This window comes from Anolis sagrei, chromosome X (assembly GCF_037176765.1).
Source record: "Anolis sagrei isolate rAnoSag1 chromosome X, rAnoSag1.mat, whole genome shotgun sequence".
Taxonomy (NCBI): domain Eukaryota; kingdom Metazoa; phylum Chordata; class Lepidosauria; order Squamata; family Dactyloidae; genus Anolis; species Anolis sagrei.
The window spans coordinates 14,875,727-14,896,529 of record NC_090034.1 but is presented as its reverse complement, the minus strand read 5'-3'; the positions used below and the strand labels follow the sequence as shown (position 1 = coordinate 14,896,529).

General features: G+C 47.7%; 3 protein-coding genes across 3 annotated transcripts; 1 reads left to right on the top strand and 2 right to left on the bottom strand.

Moving 5' to 3' along the window:
- On the bottom strand, positions 1-8,321 carry LOC137094790 (post-GPI attachment to proteins factor 6-like). Its single transcript, XM_067460534.1, has 13 exons — positions 8,084-8,321; positions 4,378-4,555; positions 4,040-4,247; positions 3,815-3,945; positions 3,162-3,427; positions 2,742-3,058; positions 2,541-2,634; positions 2,286-2,409; positions 1,951-2,087; positions 1,652-1,830; positions 1,366-1,512; positions 1,093-1,209; positions 1-842 (listed from the first exon to the last, which is right to left on the bottom strand). Exons 1-13 carry the CDS (start codon positions 8,202-8,204, stop codon positions 546-548), a joined length of 2,316 nt encoding a protein of 771 aa, XP_067316635.1. The 5' UTR covers positions 8,205-8,321; the 3' UTR covers positions 1-545.
- A 155-nt stretch (positions 8,322-8,476) lies between these two features.
- On the top strand, positions 8,477-14,574 carry LOC132781556 (hemoglobin subunit alpha-D-like). The gene is made up of 4 exons (XM_060785814.2): positions 8,477-8,508; positions 13,789-13,908; positions 13,998-14,220; positions 14,323-14,574. The coding sequence occupies exons 1-4, from the start codon at positions 8,477-8,479 to the stop codon at positions 14,452-14,454; spliced, it is 507 nt and encodes a 168-aa protein (XP_060641797.2). The 3' UTR covers positions 14,455-14,574.
- Positions 14,575-15,021: 447 nt separating this feature from the next.
- LOC132782046 (hemoglobin subunit alpha-D-like) lies at positions 15,022-15,896 on the bottom strand. Its single transcript, XM_060786692.2, has 3 exons — positions 15,727-15,896; positions 15,377-15,581; positions 15,022-15,274 (listed from the first exon to the last, which is right to left on the bottom strand). Exons 1-3 carry the CDS (start codon positions 15,819-15,821, stop codon positions 15,146-15,148), a joined length of 429 nt encoding a protein of 142 aa, XP_060642675.1. The 5' UTR covers positions 15,822-15,896; the 3' UTR covers positions 15,022-15,145.
- Between the last annotated feature and the right edge of the window lie 4,907 nt (positions 15,897-20,803).

Sequence of the window (20,803 nt, the reverse complement as noted above, 5' to 3'; positions counted from 1 at the left end):
TGCAAGCAGCAGTTTTAATTAAATAAAAGCACACATTAAAAAAATAAAGATCAAGGGCATTTCCGTGGCTTTTTAAAAAGAAACAAATCAACACAACGAACTCAAAGAGAAAGTGACGAATTGAGCTGTGTGAGCTTCAGCAGCTGAGGCTCTTCCTGAGGTTTCTTTTCTCATTCAAGGTCAGAGGCCCCAAGCAAGGCTTAAGGCAGGGCTTCAGGAGCCAGTCCCTCCCAGGCAGCTCTTCAGGGGCCTTGGCCACTTTCCCAAAGAGAATAGCATCAAGGGCTAAAAGCTCTGAGAGCCCAGGTGCTGGCCATCTGGGAGGAAGAGGAGCCCAAGGGCAGGCTGGTGCTTCCTTGTGTTTTAAGGGCTCCCAAGAAAAAGCGATCAAGCTCGGGGCCTGGTTGACCAGCCCAGAGCTGAGTCTCTTGTCATCTCAGGAGAAGCTCCTGGACAAAGGTCCTGTGGTGGCCCTTCTGCCTGGATAAAGGGAAGTTGAGCCACAGAGAGGAGGCTGGGAGCTCCTAACAAGAAAGCTGGGAGTGTCACGTCGCAGTGTACATCTCGTCCTGGTCGTTCTGGCAGATCTGGTAGCGGCAGAACAGCTTGCGGTACCAGGACCAGGACTCTTGCTGCTTCTCTCCTGGCGGAAGAAGGAAGACCAGGCTGGTGGCCACCAACATGTGCCACAGACTGTGTGTGTAGTAGTAGTTCTCCGTGGTCTCTGTCAGGGCATACACTGACCCACCCACAATGGCCAGGCTGACCCCAGGAATGAGGAAGAAGGCCCACCGCCTCCAGGAGGGCGGGTAGCAGTGGCGCCGGTTCACACAGCGAAAGACCTGTCACAGGAAGAAGAGGAGATGGTAGTGGGGGCCATGGAGCCGTGAGCAGATAAGCCAGTGCCAGAGGTTCTCCCTGCACCCCCTGCTCCCGGTACTCAGCAGACCTCTTCTTGCAGTTTTGTCTGGCCAAAGGGAGCACTTCAAGGAAACAAGAACTGGCTGCTAGTCAGGAAGCAGGTCTAGCATAGGTCTAGCATAGAGCCGGTCTAGCATAGAGCAGGTCTAGCATAGAGCCGAGATCACTTACCCATGCACTTGTCATGATGGTAAGGGCAACAAGGCTGGGCCCCATCATGTTCCAGACCCCTCTGCGGTCCAGGTTCAGAGACATGGCAATAAAGAGGGTCCCCAGCACACAGAGGACCTGAAATGGCAAGGCAACACAAGGAGTCATTCCCACACAAAGGCTGAAGACTCAGCCAAAAATGAGGAGAGGCCAGCCCTTCTGCACCTGTTCCAAGATCCTGATTACAGCACGTGCCCCCCACCCACCGCCTTGATGCCATCCCTGCAGACGTACATATTTCAGTGTCGTTTTGATCCGGGCCATGCAGAGAATGGTCACCCATAAAGAGACGACAGAGCCCAGGAAGTCACAGTACTGCAGTGTGTCGTAATCCATGATGCAGAAGACCACGACGCCAGGTTGGTCACAGGCATGGTAGAACTGCCCCCGCGGAAGTGAGAAGAAAAAGGAATGGTCAGAAGGCAAAGCCACATACTGGGACCCAAGCCAGCAGGCTCCCCACCCAGCCTGCTCCCACCCAAAGCCCTTCTCCCACCCAAAGGCGGAAGCCAGGACTTACTGTGGAGAAGAACATGGTGAAGGTGTAGACAGAGGCTTCCACCAAGTAGTAGCGACGCACGGCCACCACAATGGCTGGCAAGAAGAAGAGGTTGCTGAGCGTCAGCAGGAGGATGGCCAGCGTCTGGGCCCCAAGGCTCAGGGCTTTGGTGGCATCGGTGCAGCCCCAGCCGCCCCAACCTGCCAATACGAAGGGGGGGGGGGGAGGGAGAGGAGGAGGGACAATGTCAGTCAGGAGTGCCAATGCGACAGCCACCTAGGTCAAGGCAGTGGAGTCAAAGGGGCAGGAAGGGTGCTCACCAGCTTTGCAATTGCAGCCGGCATAGAGGTAGCTATGGCGCCTCAAGAGGCTGCAATCACCATACATCCCACAGTCATCGAAGCAGGGACTGAGGTAGGCGAGGACAGCAAGCTGGGCCTTGGCCTGGAGGCATTCCCTGCAATGAGAGGGTATGAAGGGGAGTGAGGGAGAGCTTATTGGTGGCCTGGCCTTGGCAGGGATGAAGAGCAAGAGGACAGGGACAGACTGGGATGAAGAGCAGGAGGACCCCTTCCTCAGGAAGGCAAAGACAATGCCCTATGGCAGAGGCTGAACCCAAGGTTTGGGGTATCTGCCAGTAGAGGTCAAGACTCACCCTGGCGATTCAGGGCAGATGAGCTGGAGGGAAATGAACCAGTTGTCAGACTCTGGGTAAGGAACTGCGAGGGAGGCCTCTAGAGAGGAGGCACTGACCTTCAGCCCATAGCCTTGGAAGAATGCTGTGGGGAGAGAGAGATAGACAGGCAGCCATGGGCCTCTTGATGCCTCCCTCCTAGCCCCCCCCCCCCCCCAGGGATGGTCCAGCGCATAGGGACCCAGGCAGAAGGGTGCAGATCTGCCCCTCACTCACCTGTCACACAGTCTTCTGTTGTGTTTGGCGACAGGACCGGGGAGGCAGCACTCAGGCAGGCCCGGACAGTGGCGTTCCTGATGCCCAGGGAAGTCTGCAAGGAAAAAAAGCAGCCAGGCTTGGAATGCCCCCCCCCCTCCCAAATACGCACTCAGGCAGAGTGGCCCTCACAGGACATGTCAGATCAGGGTCCCTGCTCACCTTGTTCAGCAGCAGGTTCAGCACCAGGGTCCCCCCACTGTCTGCAGCAGAATCGAGATTCAGGAGGAGAAGGCTGGGCAGCTGGGCCTGGACGGGAATGTTGCCATCTCCCAGGACCCGGAAGCGCACCGAGACTACATCCAGGTCCTCCCGGATGACAGCGTGGTCCCGCAGGCAGGAGCCAAGTGGGTCGAGGACCCCTGTATTGGCCGGCAATGTGGCATTGCTGGGGCTGCCTCCGGGCTGAGAGACCTCCTGGCTCCGGTTCAGGCTCTGGAAGAAGCTCAGGAAGGAGCTGGTCCCCCCTGGCTGGCAGGCTGCAAGGGAAGGGTGACCACGACCCCAGGGGTTAGCACATGCCCAGAAGGAGGGCCGGCAAGAGCAAGACTCCGCTCCTTTGGCCAGCCCCCTCCCACTCACCTGTGAAGGAGGCAGTCACCTCAAGAGAGATGTTGGCCCCGGGGCCAATGAGGCTGTCCACCTTGACACGCAGCCACTTCTCCCAGGGGGGCGAGGCGAGGAGGAGGGTGCAGGCCCCCGTGCAGTTAAACTCCTTCCAGCTGATGGACCCAGACAGCACTACCGAGCCCAGCACCACCCGTACGGCACAAGGGGCAGAGGAACCGGTTACAGTGCAGGCCCCTAGCTTCAAGTGCAGTGTGGCACTGTATGCAGGGACAAAGACCCTGGGAAAGAGCACAAGGGGACAGCTGAAGACAGGCACCAGGCTCCCAGGTAGTGCCGGACTGACCCTTGTGCTGAGGGATGCTTAAGCACATGGTCCCATTGGCCGGATGGGGGGAGGGGGGCATCTTCCTGCCTGATTCCTTTTTATGATGGATATTGCTTCTGTGGTGCAATTCTAAATCTGAAGGCATTCTGTTTTGGAGCGATTCCAGACATAATGATAGAATTGATGGGAGCGTGCCACAAAAGGCACACTGGCTGGCCTCCTTCAGGGCCCAAGAGAGAGGCTTCATAACTTTATTAGCACAGGGTCTTAAATCTGATACTGCTCCTACCCCCACTCCTTGAAACCCACACAGTACTTTTGGGCCTTTCCTCTGACTTACTTGGCATGGAGAGGTCGGTTTGCCCAAATGGTTCGGCGCAGAGAGACATTGGGCTGCAGGACGGGCATGTCCACCTTACGCAGCACAAACATGTCAGGCTGGAAGATGTAGGAGCACGGAGTGGAGACACCCTGCGAAGGAGAGGGGTCGGGGAGGGAGAGTTAGAGCCACCTCAGGGGTCCAAACACAAGATCTGGGTTGAGGAACAAGATCCCCAGCTCTCACCTGCACATGAATCTTCCCGGTGGGCTCCGGCAGGTGGGCAGCGAGGAACCAGTAGCCTGCGGCAGGATTGGTGAGGTTGAGGAAGGTGCTGTTCTGCCGGGAAGCAGAGAGGCTCAGGCTCAGACGGTGGGCCAGACGCACGCTCACATTGGCGGGGAACTGGGTATCCAGCGGGTTGATGACTGGTGGGGCTCCAAAGCGGACGTAGCTGCAAGGGGAGAGCGGGCAAGTGAGGTCAAGGACTATGGCGGCCGCTGCTGGGAGGGCCAAGGACCCTCCCCTGGTGGCGCAGGACCCACAAAAAGGATGCATAGGGGAGGGGGGTGTGTTCTACGTACATAGAGACCTCCAAATCGCTGCACGGGTGGCCCTTCCCGCGGGAGACCTGCAGCAACCACCGTAACAGCAGGGCGTCCTCCGGGACATGGAAGCGGAAGAGCTTGGCGTTGCCGTACCAGCTGTAAGGCATGAGCGACTGGGAAGCCTGGGCGAAGTACTCTGAGACCAGGCCCTGGTCTGCAGCAGAAGAGGAAGAGAAAGCAGAGAAGGAGGAAAGGGGAGGAAGGCGTCATGGCGCTGCAGGGCTGGTCCCAGTCCACTGGGCCCTTCATCTTTTTGTGCATTTTAACTGAATTGTTAAAGATACAATTGACATTTAATTCTGTTTCAATGTTTGTATATTGGTCAGTTTAACATTGTATCGAAATGCTTTTAACATCAAATGTTTTAATGTCTTCTGCAGAGAGAGAAAAAGTGTGGCATAAAGTAAAGGTAAAGGTTTTCCCCTGACATGAAGTCCAGGCGTATCCGACCCTGGGGTGTGGTGCTCACCTCCATTTCTAAGCCAAAGAGCCGGCTCCAAGGTGATGTGGCCAGCATGGCTGCATGGAGCGCCATTACTTTCCCACCAGAGGCACTCCAAGTGGCCAGCTACTGGTCAAAGGACATTTAATCAACTACCAAGCTTGCAAACTTGCAAACTGTTTGTTTGTTAAAAAATGCAATACAACTGTTTGGTTTGCTCCTGACACGATAAATAAATAAATAAATCACATTTACATGTTTTTGAACTGCTAGGTTGGCAGAAGCTGGGGCTAACAGTAGGAGCTCACCCTGCTCCCCAGATTCAAATCTCCAACCGTTCAGCAGCTTAGTGGTTTAACCTACTGCACCACCAGAGGTATATACATATCATAATAATCCAGCTTTATAACAATGGCATGAGATGAGCATCCAAGGCCACATTTTAATAGTAATGAAATGCCTAGTGGAGAGAAAAAAATGGGGTATAAATAAACATTATTATTATTATTATTATTATTATTCCTACCCTCCCCTTTCTCTTTCTCAGGCCTAGCTCCAAAGTCCCCCTTGAGCTCTCCTTATGGTCTTGGAGGGCAGGCCGAAGAGGCTCCACTCCCAGGCTGAGCTCAAGGCCCTGAGAGGCAGGAAGGAAAGGGAAGAAAGAGGAAGGAAAGAAAATAAAAGAAGGAAGGGGAATGAAGGACAATCCAGGGAAGTCATAGTAAAGTCTAGTCGTGTCCAACTCTGGTGGTGGTGCTGATCTTCATTTCTAAGGCGAAGAGCCTGTATTGTCCGTAGATGCCTCCAAGGTCACGTGGCTTGCATGACTGCATGGAGTGCTATTACCTTCCCACAGAAGAAGTTCCTATTGATCTACTCACATTTGCATGTTTTCAAACTGCTAGGTTGGCAGAAGCTGGGGCTAACAGTAGGAGCTCACCCCACTCCCCGGATTCGAACCACAGACCTTTCAGTCAGCAAATTCAGCCACTCAGTGATTTAACCCACTGCACCACCACGGGGGGGGGGGGGGGCTAGGGAAGTCATGCTCCCCCTCTCTTCTGCCTTGCTCAGACCACACCTGGAATCCCACTGTGTCCCATTCTGGGCACTGCAGTTGAAGGGAGATGATGACTCTAAGTTGGAATGTTTCCAGAGAAGGGCGACCAAAATGAGCAAGGGTCTGGAAAACAAGCCCTATGAGTAGCAGTTTAAAGAGCTGGGCATGTTTAGCCAGCAAAAGAGAAGGCTGAGAGGAGACACAATGAGGACCATGTATACATATGTGAGGGAAATTCATAGGGAGGAGCAGGCTCATTTTCTGCTGCCATGGAGACTAGGACACAATGGAACTGGCTTCAAATTACAGGAAAGGAAGGAGATTTCCCCTGAACAAAAGGGTGAACTGTGACAAAGCTGTTCAGCAGTGGAAGTCTCTGCCCTGGACTGTAGTGTAGGCTGCATGGCCATCTGTCAGGGATGCTTTGAATGCAACCTTCCTGCTTCTTGGCAGAAGGGGGTTGGACTGGATGGCCAACGAGGTCTCTTTCACCTCTAAGATTCTATTATTCTTAGGAAGGAAGAGAAATGAAGGAAGGGGAAAGAAGGAAGAAGGATAGAAGAGAAATGAAGGAAGAGGAAAAAAGTAAGGGAAGAAGAGAAGGGAAGGGGGAAGAAGGAGAAATGAAGGGAAGGAAGAAAGGAAAGAAGGAAAGGGAAGGAAGAGAAATGAAGGGGAAGGAAGAAAGGAAAGTAGGAAGGGGAGGAAGGAGGAAGGAAGAGGAAGAAAGGAAGAAGGAAGAAAGGGAAGAAGGAAGGGAAGGAAGAGAAATGAAGGAAGAGGAAAGAAGGAAGGAAGAGAAATGAAGGAGAGGGAAGGAAGGAAGGAAAGAAGGAAGTGAAGGAAGAAGGATAGATGAGAAATGAAGGAAGAGGGGAAAGGTTGGGAAAGAAGAGAAGGAAAGGGGAAGAAAGGAAGGGGAAAGAAGGAAGAAATAATGGGAAGGGAAGAAAGAGAAATGAAAGGGAAGGAAGAAAGGAAGGGAAGGAAGGAAAGAAGGAAAGGGAAGGAAGAGAAATGAAGGAAAGGAGAAGAAAGGAAGCGAAGAAGGAAAAAGGAAAGAAGGAAGGGAAGAAAGAGAAATGAAGGAAGAGGAAAGAAGGAAGAGAAATAAAGGAAGGGGAAGAATGGAAGGGAAAAAGGAAGAAAGCAAAGAAGGGAAGATAAGTAAGAGAAATAAAGGAAGAGGAAAAAGGAAGGAAGAGAAATGAAGGAAGGAAAGAAGGAAAGGGAATGAAGAGAAATGAAGGGGAAGGAAGAAAGGAAAGTAGGAAGGGAAGGAAGGAGGAAGGAAGAGAAAGGAAGAAAAGAGGAAGAAAGGAAGGGAAAAAGGAAGAAAGGAAAGAAGGAAGGGAAGGAAGAGAAATGAAGGAAGAGGAAAGGAAGAAGGAAGAGAAATGAAGGAAAGGGAAGGAAGTGAAGGAAAGAAGGAAGTGAAGGAAGAAGGATAGAAGAAAAATGAAGGAAGAGGAAAAAAGTAAGGAAAGAAGAGAAGGAAAAGGGAAGGAAGGAGAAAGAAGGAAGAAATGAAGGGAAGGGAAGAAGGAATTAAGGAAAGAAGGAAGGGGAAGGAAGAGAAACGAGGAAAGAGGAAGAAAGGAAGGGAAGAAGGAAGAAAGGAAAGAAGGAAAGGGAAGGAAGAGAAACAAAGGAAAGGGGAAGAAAGGAAGAGAAGAAGGAAGAGAAATGAAGGAAGAGGAAAGACGGAAGAGAAATAAAGGGGGCGGAAGAAAGGGAAGGAAGGAAGAGAGGAAAGAAGGAAGAGAAATGAAGGAAAAGAAGGAAGGAAGAGAAAGGAAGGGGAAGAATGGAAGGGAAGAAGGAAGAAAGGAAAGAAGGAAGGGAAGGAAGAGAAATGAAGGAAGAGAAATGAAGGAAGAGGAAAGAAGGAAGAGAAAGGAAGGGTGAAGAATGGAAGGGAAGAAGGAAGAAAGGAAAGAAGTGGAGGAAGGAAGAGAAAGGAAGGAAGGGAAGAAGGGAAGGGAAGAAAGAAGGCAGGCAGGTAGGAGTCGCAGGGATCCCCCCCCCCCGGGTCAAAAATTAGACCTGGCACCTGCCCGAAGGTGAGGAAGGTGAGGTGGCCTTGTTGGAGGGGAAGTCAAGGAAGGAAGGTCCGGCAGAACCGGCCAAACAAGAGGGCAGCGAGGTGCCTCCCTCTGCCCCCCCGCCCTCACCCTCACCCTCGGCTCCGTTGCTTCCGCCTCGGCTCCGCTTCTGCCCTTGCTCCTCGGTAGCGGGCGCTGTGGCGGAGAGGAGGAGGAGGAGGAAGACGAGCGGGAGGGAGGGGGCGAGGGGCTCCATGCTGAGTCCTCCGCCGGCCGGCAGACCTTGTCAATGCCTGCCCTGCTTCCTCCTCCTCTGGCCTCCCCCCTCCTCTCTCTCCCTGCCGGGCAGTGACGTCACGGGGTTGCCCCAAGGGCAGTTGGCGGTTTGCAGGGCGGGGCGGGGGCCTCCCTCCTCCTCCTCCCCCCTCCCTCCCCGTCCTGCCTCGCGGGGCTGTTGTTGGGCACCAGTAGAGACCCTGCGGGACATGCCCTATTCCAGAAGGTTCTGGCCGCGGCGAGGAAAGGGCCATGGCGGGTTCGGGGAGCGGGGCCAAGCCCCGGTGAGTGCCCCCCACCCTAAACATATCAGACACAGACACACACAGCGCCACCCCCGAAGGCATGGCATTTAAAGGCGCCAGGCACGCAGCACAGCGCCTCTAGTGGCCAGGCCTCGCCAGCACAGCCGCGCCTCCAGCTGCCAGCCAGGACCAGGCATAGGCCAACTTCGGGCATCCGGGTATTTTGGACTTCCACTCCCAGGAGTAATAATAATAATAATAATAATAATAATAATAATAATAATAATAATAATAATAATAATAATAATATACAATAAAATACAGAATGCACATCAGAAAATAATTACAGTAATAATAATAATAATAATAATAATAATAATTGTAATCTTTATTTATACCCAGCCACCATCTCCCCAATGGGGACTCGGGGCAGCTAACATGAAGACAAGCCCAAAAAAGTACAATACAGCACAATAAAATACAGAACGCACATCAGAAAATAATTACAGTAATAATAATAATAATAATAATAATAATTGTAATCTTTATTTATACCTAGCCACCCGGCTAACATGAGGCCAAGCCCCAAAATAGTACAATACAGCACAATAAAATACAGAATGCACATCAGAAAATAATTACAGTAATAATAATAATAATAATAATAATAATTGTAATCTTTATTTATACCCAGCCACTCGGCTAACATGAGGCCAAGCCCCAAAATAGTACAATACAGCACAATAAAATACAGAATGCACATCAGAAAATAATTACAGTAATAATAATAATAATAATAATAATAATTGTAATCTTTATTTATACCCAGCCACTCGGCTAACATGAGGCCAAGCCCCAAAATAGTACAATACAGCACAATAAAATACAGAATGCACATCAGAAAATAATTACAGTAATAATAATAATAATAATAATAATAATTGTAATCTTTATTTATACCCAGCCACCCGGCTAACATGAGGCCAAGCCCCAAAATAGTACAATACAGCACAATAAAATACAGAATGCACATCAGAAAATAATTACAGTAATAATAATAATAATAATAATAATAATTGTAATCTTTATTTATACCCAGCCACTCGGCTAACATGAGGCCAAGCCCCAAAATAGTACAATACAGCACAATAAAATACAGAATGCACATCAGAAAATAATTACAGTAATAATAATAATAATAATAATAATAATTGTAATCTTTATTTATACCCAGCCACTCGGCTAACATGAGGCCAAGCCCCAAAATAGTACAATACAGCACAATAAAATACAGAATGCACATCAGAAAATAATTACAGTAATAATAATAATAATAATAATAATAATTGTAATCTTTATTTATACCCAGCCACTCGGCTAACATGAGGCCAAGCCCCAAAATAGTACAATACAGCACAATAAAATACAGAATGCACATCAGAAAATAATTACAGTAATAATAATAATTGTAATCTTTATTTATACCCAGCCACCTGGCTAACGTTATTTATTTATTTATTTATTTATTTACTTTATTTGTATACCGCAATTTCTCAGCCCGTAGGCGACTCAACGCAGTTAACAACAAGAGCAAGAATTCAATACAACATGCACTATTTAAAAACAATTAACACCGTAATATACTGAGTAATTACACATCAATAGACAACACGTTAACATCTCGTAACTAGAATCGTGATCCAACTCGTCATCCGTAATTCCGTTTTCCTATATTCGTTATATTCATAGCACTGTTTATCCAAATACCTGTTCAAACAGCCAGGTCTTCAGTCTTCTTCGAAACACCATTAACGAGGGGGCTGATCTAATGTCCATGGGAAGGGCGTTCCACAGCCGGGGTGCTACCACTTTGGCCAAGCCCCAAAATAGTACAATACAGCACAATAAAATACAAAACACACATCAGAAAATAATTACAGTAATAATAATAAAAATAATACACAGAGAAGCCATTGAAATCCACAAACATGTGGACAATTTCAACAGAAAGGAAGAAACCATGAAAATGAACAAAATCTGGCTACCAGTATTAAAAAATTCTAAAATTGCAACAGCAAAAACAGCAGAGAGAAAAACAGGCAGGGACATCTAATCACCTTTCAAGAAGAGTTTGCTCCAGGCACAGTCAGCCCATTGTATGCTAATCAAGGTGGTCAGTTGAAAGATTCACACCTAGCCCAACTTACAAAAGCCCTTTGTTTCACCCTGGTCATTCCACAGATATATAACCCCCCCTTTTTTCCCCAGTTCCAGCAGACCTCACCTCTGAGGATGCTTGCCATAGATGCAGGCGAAACGTCAGGAGAAATGCCTCTAGAACATGGCCATATAGCCCGAAAAAACCCACAAGAACTGAGTGATTCCAGCCATGAAAGCCTTCGACAATACAATAATAATAATAATAATAATAATTGTAATCTTTATTTATACCCAGCCACCCGGCTAACATGAGGCCAAGCCCCAAAATAGTACAATACAGCACAATAAAATACAGAATGCACATCAGAAAATAATTACAGTAATAATAATAATAATAATTGTAATCTTTATTTATACCCAGCCACCCGGCTAACATGAGGCCAAGCCCCAAAATAGTACAATACAGCACAATAAAATACAGAATGCACATCAGAAAATAATTACAGTAATAATAATAATAATAATTGTAATCATTATTTATCCCCAGCCACCATCTCCCCAATGGTGACTCAGGGCGGCTAACATGAAGACAAGCCCCCCAAAAAATACAACACAATAAAATACAGAATGCACATCAGAAAATAATTACTGCAATAATAATAATAATAATTGTAATATTTATTTATACCCAGCCACCATCTCCCCAATGGGGACTCAAAGCGGCTAACATGAAGACAAGCCCAAGAAAGTACAATACAGCGCAATAAAATACAGAATGGAAGAGACCATGAAAGGAAGACACCATGAAAATGAACAAAATCTGGCTACCAGTATTAAAAAATCTCTAAAATTACAACAGCAAAACAGCAGAGAGGAAACAACCAGGCACATCTTATCACCTCTCAACATAAGATTTTCCCAGGCTCAGCCAGGCCTTCAAATGCTAATGAAGGTGGTCAGTTGAAACATTCACACCTAGCTCCAGCAGAGAAGAGCTCCTTGCCCCACCCCAGCCATTCCACAGATATATAAACCCATTGTTCTAATTCCAACAGACCTCACTACCTCTGAGGATGCTTGCCATAGATGCAGGCGAAACGTCAGGAGAAATGCCTCTAGAACATGGCCATATAGCCCGAAAAAACCCACAAGAACCTAAAATACAGGATGCACATCAGAAAATAATTAGAGTCATTTTTAAAAAAATAAATAAAATAATTACAGTAGCAAAACAAAACAATAAAGCAAATTCACACAATATAAAATCCCAGCCATCTTACCGACGGTGAGGAATGGTGGGAGATGAAGTCCAAAACGGGGACTTGGGGTGGCTAACATGAGGCCAAGCCCCCCCCCCCCAAAAAATACAACACAATAAAATACAGAACGCATATCAGAAAATAATTACAGTCATTATTTTTTAAATAAAATAAAATAATTACAGTAGCAAAACAAAACAATAAAGCAAATTCACACAATATATAATCCCAGACATTTTACTGGCAGTGAGGAATGGTGGGAGATGAAGTCCAAAGCGCTCTGAGCAGGCATGGGCCGATTTGGACCCTCTAGGTGTTTTGGACTTCAATTCCCACAATTCTTCACTGCCTCAGGACCCGTCTTTTCCCCCCTCCGCTACTTAATAACAACAATGACAACAATAATAATAAAGGTAAAGGTTTCCCCTAACGTTAAGTCTATTTCTGTCAAACTCTGTGGGGTGGTGCTCATCTCCATTTCTAAGCCGAAGAGCCAGCGTTGTCCATAGGCACCTTCGCTGTCATGTGGCCAGCATTATTGCACAGAGTGCTTTTACCTTCCTGCTGAAGCTGTACCTATTGATCTACTCACATTTGAATGTTTCCAAACTGTTAGGTTGGCAGAAGCTGGGGCTAACAGCAGGAGCTCACCCTGCTCCTCGGATTCAAACTGCCAACCTTTCAGTCAGCAAGTTCAGCAGCCATCAGTTTTCCCTTAGTTTAGTTGACAATAGCTAGTCAAAAAAAGACTGGGAACCACTGGTGTAGACTCATATAATACAGTTCAATGCAGTTAAGACTGTGCTACATGAGTCTAAGTAAAGGTAAAGGTTTCCCCTGACATTAAGTCTAGTCATGTCCGACTCTGGGGGGTGGTGCTCATCTCATTTCTAAGCCAAAGAGCTGGCGATGTCCATAGACGCCACCAAGGTCATGTGGCCAGCATGACTGCATGGAGTGCTGTTACCTTCCTACTGAAGCTCTACCTATTGATCTACTCACATTTGAATGTTTTCAAACTGCTAGGTTGGCAGAAGCTGAGGCTAACAGAGGAAGCTCATGCTGCTCCCCGAATTCAAACCTGCAACCATAATAATGATAATAATAATAACAACAACAACTTTATATATATTCTGTCCTATCACCCCCAAGGGACTCTGGGCGGATTCCAGTTACAAAAAGGTAAACATTCAATGCCTGAACATAACAACAAATTTGTTGTTATTGTTTATTCATTCAGTCCTTTCCAAGTCTTCATAACCTTACGGACCAGCCCATGCCAGAGCTCCCTGTAGTCTAATAGACTCACAATAAAAAATAAACTCCACAGCATATAAAAACAAATTATAACTTAGCAAATTGGAATAAAATTTAAACAACCTGTTTCATCAGACGTAACATAAACAGAAGTGTCAATTTCCCAGAGTCAACAGAGTTCCATGGCCTTAAGCAGCTGAGGGGGAAAAGGAAGGGGACTGAGGGTGTTAGGAATGGTGGGAGTTGAAGTCCAAAACACCTGGAGGGCCCAAGTTGGCCCAGGCCTGCTCTGGGGCATCTTCCTCTCTGCTGTTGTGCAATTAGCAAACCATATGCAAATGCAATAGGTTAGAACACAATTGCACAGCGGTAGGAAGATGGATGTTACTGAGGTAGTGCAGTTATAAATGTGAAGGTGTTTTGTTTTGGAGCGATTCCAGGCACCAGGATAGAGTTGCAGGCAGTGTAGGCCTACCTGGCTGCTTTCCTTCAGGGCCCAGGTGAGGGGCCTCATGACTAGCACAGGGCCCTCAACCCAGCACTGCTTCTAGGTGAGGCTATGCTGCCTCCCAATGGCCAGGGCCACCTGCTTTTGCTCAGGTCCTTCTCCACAGGCCTGATGGGCAGTTTGTCCCCTCCCTAGGACTCCTCCATCAGACCCCAAGGCAGGGAAGATGACCGACTTGGACCGGCGGAACATCCGAGAGGTCTGGACTGCAGCCTATGAGAATCCGGAGGAGAATGGACGGCTGGTCATCATCAGGCAAGAAGGGTTCTCCGTTGCCAATGGTACTGACTAGGAAGATGCCTCCCCCCCCCCCCCCCATTTAACGTCTGCCCCATCTGCCACAGGTTCTTCACCGACTACCCCGTCAGCAAACAGTACTTCAAGACGATCCCCACAGAGGGGGACCTGGCGGGACATCCCCAGGTAGCCAACCACGGCCGAAGGATCATGGTGGCCTTCAGCCAGTTGATTGAGAACATGGAGAACTGGCAACAGGCCTGCGTCTTGCTGCAACGGCTGGTGGACAACCACAAGAACATCCACCAAGTGCCTTCTGGGATGTTCCAGGTATCCCCATAGCGAGACGGAAGGGGGGAGGGAGACTGGGTGGGGGCAGACCCCTCCCCGGACGCTAAACGTCCCCTTCTTTCCCTCTCTCCCTCCCCTCAGTTCCTGTTCCAGGCCATACTCTGCACCTTCGATGACCTCTTGGGGAGAAGCTTCACCCCAGAGAAGAGGATCTCTTGGGAGAAGTTCTTCCAAGTCCTCCAGGAGGAAGTGGAGGCAGCCTATTCCCGATAGAGAGCCCCCCCCCCCATTCCCTTGACGAAACATGGAAAAAGGGGCTCTCCCAAAAGGTACCCTCCCCATTATGTTTATATTGAATACTATGGCATGGTTGGAATAAAGTCCTTTGTTTTCACTCGCTGCCTGGCCTTGTGACTCTCCTGTGCCCCCTTATTTATTGGGTTTTTAAGGCAAAAAGACTTCAGTGTTGGGGCTTCTTCTGCCTCCCCCCCTTGTCCCCCCTTTCTCCCCCCCCCAAGCCCTGCAGCTCCTTGTCCATTGCCCCCTAAAGCAGTGGTTCTCAACCTGTGGGTCCCCAGATGTTAAAACATTTGGGGACCCACAGGTTGAGAACCACTGCCTTCAACACCCTGAAATCCTAACAGCTGATAAACTGAGTGGGATTTCTGGGAGTTGAAGGCCAAAGCACCTAGGGACCCACAGGTTGAGAACCACTGCAAAGCAACCCTCCATTTCTCTAGCAAAGAATGCTGGTTTTGGAAGAAATCCATGTGTGAAATGGGGGTCCCCCCGCAAAACAGAGGACCCCACTCTCCTTCAAAAAAGATAGGCTCAGACAGCTTTAGGCAGGTGGCAGCAAAGGCCTTGTTTTTATTGCGGATGCTGGGGAGGGGAAATGCTAGTTGAAGAAGAAGAGGAGTCTCTGAAGAAGAGAGGGGGGGTGTCTTCGTCCTCCTTGGGCTGCTCATCTGTACTTCTCGCCCAGGATCTCGGCCATCAGGAAGAAGAACTTGTCACAAGCCCGATAGACCAAGCAGGTGTACTCTCCGCGCAGGTGAGTGGCCAGAACCACGTGGAAGCACTTGATCAGCAGCTACAGAAAGAGAGAAAGGGGGAGGCAGGGGTCAGTGGGAGAAGGGAACCCCTTCCTCAACCCGCCCCCCCCCCCCGGTCCTTCCCTCCCAGCGGGTCTTGCCTTGAAGTTGACAGGATCCACACGCAGGTTGTAGGCGTGGAGGTCGCTGAGGTCGGACAGGGTGCCGCGGACATTGTCCAGGTGGTGGAGTGCCATGTCCAGGGCTTTGGCCACCTTCTGGCCATGCATTTGGATGTCCTTGGAACCCGGGCTCAGGTCAAAGTGTGGAAAGTAGGTCTTGGTTGATGGGTAACACATGAACATCCTGCACCAAAGGCAGAAGGGAGCCAGAAAGGAAAGGAAGAAAGCAAGGAAGAAAGAGGGAGGCTTTAGAGAGGGTTGGAAGAAGTGGGGGTCCTGGGCTCTTCTTAATCCCCCCCCCATGCTTCCCTTTCTCCCCATCCATTCACCTGTTGAGGGCTTCCCCGCCAATTTCGTCCAGGTGCCCGGACACCTTGCCCCAGGTGGCGGTCAGCACTTTGCGGTCTTCGGCAGTCAGCACCATCTTCTCTGGCTTCTCCTCTCAAGGATGACTGTCTTTCGGGATCGGTGGCAGCAGGGCTCGAAGCTGGGTCTCAAAGGGGCGGCTGCTTTTATAGTCCTCCTCTCCGGGGCGCACCCCTCTTATCTCACTCTGGGTCCGGAGCAGGGCAGGGGCACAGAGCCAAAGGGGGGAGGTCTGCTCCCTCCCTCCATGGCCCCTCCCTTCCTGCTATCTCCCCAAAGGCAAGGCACCAAAGGAGAGCCTTATCTGCACCCAGCTGGACAGGGAGGGGCTGCCTTCCCTCCCTCCCTCCAGGGCCTTGCTGGCCAAAGGTGGCAAAAGATGGGGATGCACTGAGGAGAATGTGATACAAGCAGGCATCCAAACTTCGGCCCTCCAGGTGTTTTGGACTTCCAACTCCCACAATTCCTGCACAAGCCAGTATAGGTGGTCCCAGTGTTGATCGGCACTCTGGGTACAGTGCCTAAAGACCTTGGCCTGCACTTAAAAACAATCGGTGCTGACAAAATTACCATCAGCCAGTTGCAAAAGGCCACCCTACTGGGATCTGCACGCATCATTCACCAATACATCACAAATCCTACACACTTGGGAAGTGTCAGACGTGTGATTGACTACAAAAGCCAGCATAGCGATCTTGTTTGCTGTGCACTAATCTTGTGTATCAAATAATAATTATAATAGTAGTAGTAATTATATAGAATTCAGCTTTGTTAGGAATTATGGGAGTTGAAGTCCAAAACACCTGGAGGGCTGAAGTTTGCTCATGCCTGGGCCAGAGGGAGAGCCAGCACTGCATTTGACCATATGTTTTAATTCTGTGTGTCTCCTTGTATGTGTTTTTATAGTGTTTTGTTTCTTGTACTAATAATGTTGTTCAAGAAGAGTCGGAAGTGACTAAATGAATAAACAACAACATTAATAATGGGTTGTTGTAGGTTTTTTCGGGCTATATGGCCATGGTCTAGAGGCATCATCTCCTGACGTTTCGCCTGCATCTATGGCAAGCATCCTCAGACTACCTCTGAGGATGCTTGCCATAGATGCAGGCGAAACGTCAGGAGAGAATGCCTCTAGACCATGGCCATATAGCCCGAAAAACCTACAACAACCCAGTGATTCCAGCCATGAAAGCCTTCGACAATACATTGAACATGAATAAGGTATCCTGCCTCAAGCTGCAGAGAGAGGTGGGCAATACATTCATGTTGCTGATATAATATTATGATGACTAAAGGTCACTGGAGAGGCAGGGGCCTTTAATGCAGGTCCTCCCTGACTTTCCCTGAAGACTTTAGCGCAGGCCTGGGCCAATTTGGACCTTCCAGTGTTTTGGACTCCAACTCCCACCATTCCTAACGGTCTCAGGCCATTTCCTTGAGAAGGGGGGGGGGGCATAAATAGAACAAATAAATAAATATGCTGTGTCCAAAGCTTGCTTATATGTGTGTGTGTGTGATTGGAGTCACACTTAAAAAGTCTGTGTTCTGACTTACACACAAACTCAACTTATGAACAAACCTACAGAACGCCTCCTGTCTGTCACTCTGGGATGAGATGTAATCTCTTGCACTTCCTTGTTTAGTTAGGCATTGAGGCCGCCCCAGTCAGCTTTCAATCATGAGTTGTGACTGACATTCTGTTACTACCTGTACACTCCACTTCTGTGTCTGGTGCAAGCTTTTTATATGATGTGATATTTTATCTAATTGATTGTTTGTATTTGATGTTCACCTGCAAGCAGCCCCAATTCACCTAAAGAATGGCGACTGTCTGTATTTATTTATTTATTTACGATATTTATATGCCGCCTTTTTCACCCCGAAGGGAATTCAGAGCGGCTTACAAGATATATATACATACAATATATTATATTATTAGCATAGTACAATATTAGTATTAAATACTACTATATTGTACTACATCGTTATACTGTAATATTATTAGTAATATTACGTGTAATATAAATATATAATTGGGTTGTTGTAGGTTTTTCCGGGCGATATGGCCATGTTCTAGAGGCATTCTCTCCTGACCTTTCGCCTGCATCTATGGCAAGCATCCTCAGAGGTAGTGAGGTCTGTTGGAACTAGAAACATGGGTTTATATATCTGTGGAAAGACCAGGGTGGGACAAAGGACTCTTGTCTGCTGGAGCTAGGGGTGAATGTTTCAACTGACCACCTTGATTAGCATTTGATAGCCTGGAAGTGCCTGGAGCAATCTTTTGTTGAGAGGTGATTAGATGTCCCTGATTGTTTTCCCTCTGTTGTTTTGCTGTTTTAATTTTAGAGTTTTTTAAATACTGGTAGCCAGATTTTGTTCATTTTCATGGTTTCCTCCTTTCTGTTGAAATTGTCCACATGCTTGTGTATTTCAATGGCTTCTCTGTGTAGTCTGACATGGTGGTTGTGCGAGTGGTCCAGCATTTCTGTGTTTTCAAATAATATGTTGTGTCCAGGTTGGTTCATCAGGTGCTCTGCTATGGCTGACTTCTTTGGTTGAAGTAGTCTGCAGTGCCTTTCATGTTCCTTGATTGGTGTTTGGGCAATGCTGCTGCGTTTGGGGGTCCCTATGTAGACTTGTCCACAGCTGCATGGTACACGGTAGACTCCTGCAGAGGTGAGAGGATCCCTCTTGTCCTTTGCTGAATGTAGCATTTGTTGGATTTTCTTGGTGGGTCTGTAGATAGTTTGTATGTAACCGCCTTGAGTCGCCGATAGGCTGAGAAAGGCGGTATACAAATACAGTAAACAAACAAACAAATGAATAAATATGTTGTGTTTCCTCATTATTATTATTATTATTATTATTATTACTAGCTGTCCCCTGCCACACGTTGCTGTGGCCCACATGGGGGTTCTGTGTGGGAGGTTTGGCCCAATTCTATCATTGGTGGGGTTCAGAATGCTCTGTGATTGTAGGTGAACTATAAATCCCAGAAACTTCAACTCCCAAATGTCAAGATTCTATTTTCCCCAAACTCCACCAGTGTTCACATTTGGGCATACTGAGTATTCGTGCCAAGTTTGGTCCAGATCCATCATTGTTTGAGTCCACAGTGATCTCTGGATGTAGGTAAACTACAACTCCAAAGGCAAAGGACACTGCCCACCAAACCCTTCCAGTATTTTCTGTTGGTCATGGGAGAACTGTGTGACAAGTTTGGTTCAATTCCTTCGTTGGTGGGGTTCAGAATACTGTTTGATTATAGGTGAACTATAAATCCCAGCAACTACAAATCCCAAATGTCAAGGTCTATTTCCTCCAAACTCCACCAGTGTTCACATTTGGGCATATGGAATATTCTTTTAGAGTTTGGTCCAGATCCATCATTGTTTGAGTCCACAGTGATCTCTGGATGTAGGTAAACTACAACTCCAAAGGCAAAGGACACTGCCCACCAAACCCTTCCAGTATTTTCTGTTGGTCATGGGAAAACTGTGTGCCAAGATTGGTTCAATTCCATCGTTTGTGGGGTTCAGAATACTGTTTGATTATAGGTGAACTATAAATCCCAGCAACTACAACTCCCAAACGACAAAATCATAATTTTTTGAGTGATGGTCACTCCTTGTGCTGTGTGATGTTTTGTTGCCAAATTTGGTGTGATTTCGTTCATTGGTTTTTTTGTTTTGAAGATACTCATTATGACCAGAGCATTTTTATATATATACATAGATTAACTTTATTTGTACCCCGCTAGCATCTCCCGAAGGACTCGATGGGGCTTACAAAGGCCAAGGCCTCAAAAACATAGCATAACAAATACACAACTAAAAGCAAATCAAAACAATTAAAGCAATATCAAAAACAACAGAGCAATAAAACAATACACCAAACACAATAAATCTGGGCCGGGCCAAATGTAATGGGCACGGATTAAAAGTGCTGATGTGACAGGTGGTATGTCGGATTTTAGGGTAGAATCATAGAATCAAAGAGTTGGAAGAGACCTCATGGGCCATCCAGTCCAACCCCCTGCCAAGAAACAGGAATATTGCATTCAAATCACCCCTGACAGATGGCCATCCAGCCCCTGTTTAAAAGCTTCCAAAGAAGGAGCCTCCACCACACTCCGGGGCAGAGAGTTCCACTGCTGAATGGCTCTCACAGTCAGGAAGTTCTTCCTCATGTTCAGATGGAATCTCCTCTCTTGTAGTTTGAAGCCATTGTTCCGCGTCCTAGTCTCCAGGGAAGCAGAAAACAAGCTTGCTCCCTCTTCCCTGTGGCTTCCTCTCACATATTTATACATGGCTATCATATCCCCTCTCAGCCTTCTCTTCTTCAGGCTAAACATGCCCAGCTCCTTAAGCCGCTCCTCATAGGGCTTGTTCTCCAGACCTTTTATCATTTTAGTCGCTCTCCTCTGGACACATTCCAGCTTGTCAATGTGTAAGTGCAGCGTGTGCTTCCCTATGTGGTTAGTGGTTCCCTTGATATATGGCAAGAACATTTTTCCTCTAAAATTAAAACAGCAAAACAGCGGAGGGAAAACAATCAGGGACATCTAATCACCTCTCAACAAAAGATTGCTCCAGGCACTTCCAGGCTATCAAATGCTAATCAAGGTGGTCAGTTGAAACATTCACCCCTAGCTCCAGCAGACAAGAGTCCTTTGTCCCACCCTGGTCTTTCCACAGATATATAAACCCATTTTCCTAGTTCCAACGGACCTCACAACCTCTGAGGATGCTTGCCATAGATGCAGGCAAAACGTCAGGAGAGAATGCCTCTAGAACATGGCCATATAGCCCGAAAAAAACTACAACAACCCAGTGATATTATAATATAATTATAATATCATATTATTATTAGTAGTAGTAGTATTATATTGCATTACATTATATTATATGTATATACAATATATTATATTAGCAACTTGGGCCTTGCAGGTGTTTTGGACTCCAACTCCCACCATTCCTAACAGCCTCAGGCCCCTTCCTTTTCCCCCTCAGCGCTTAAGCGGCTGAGGGGGAAAAG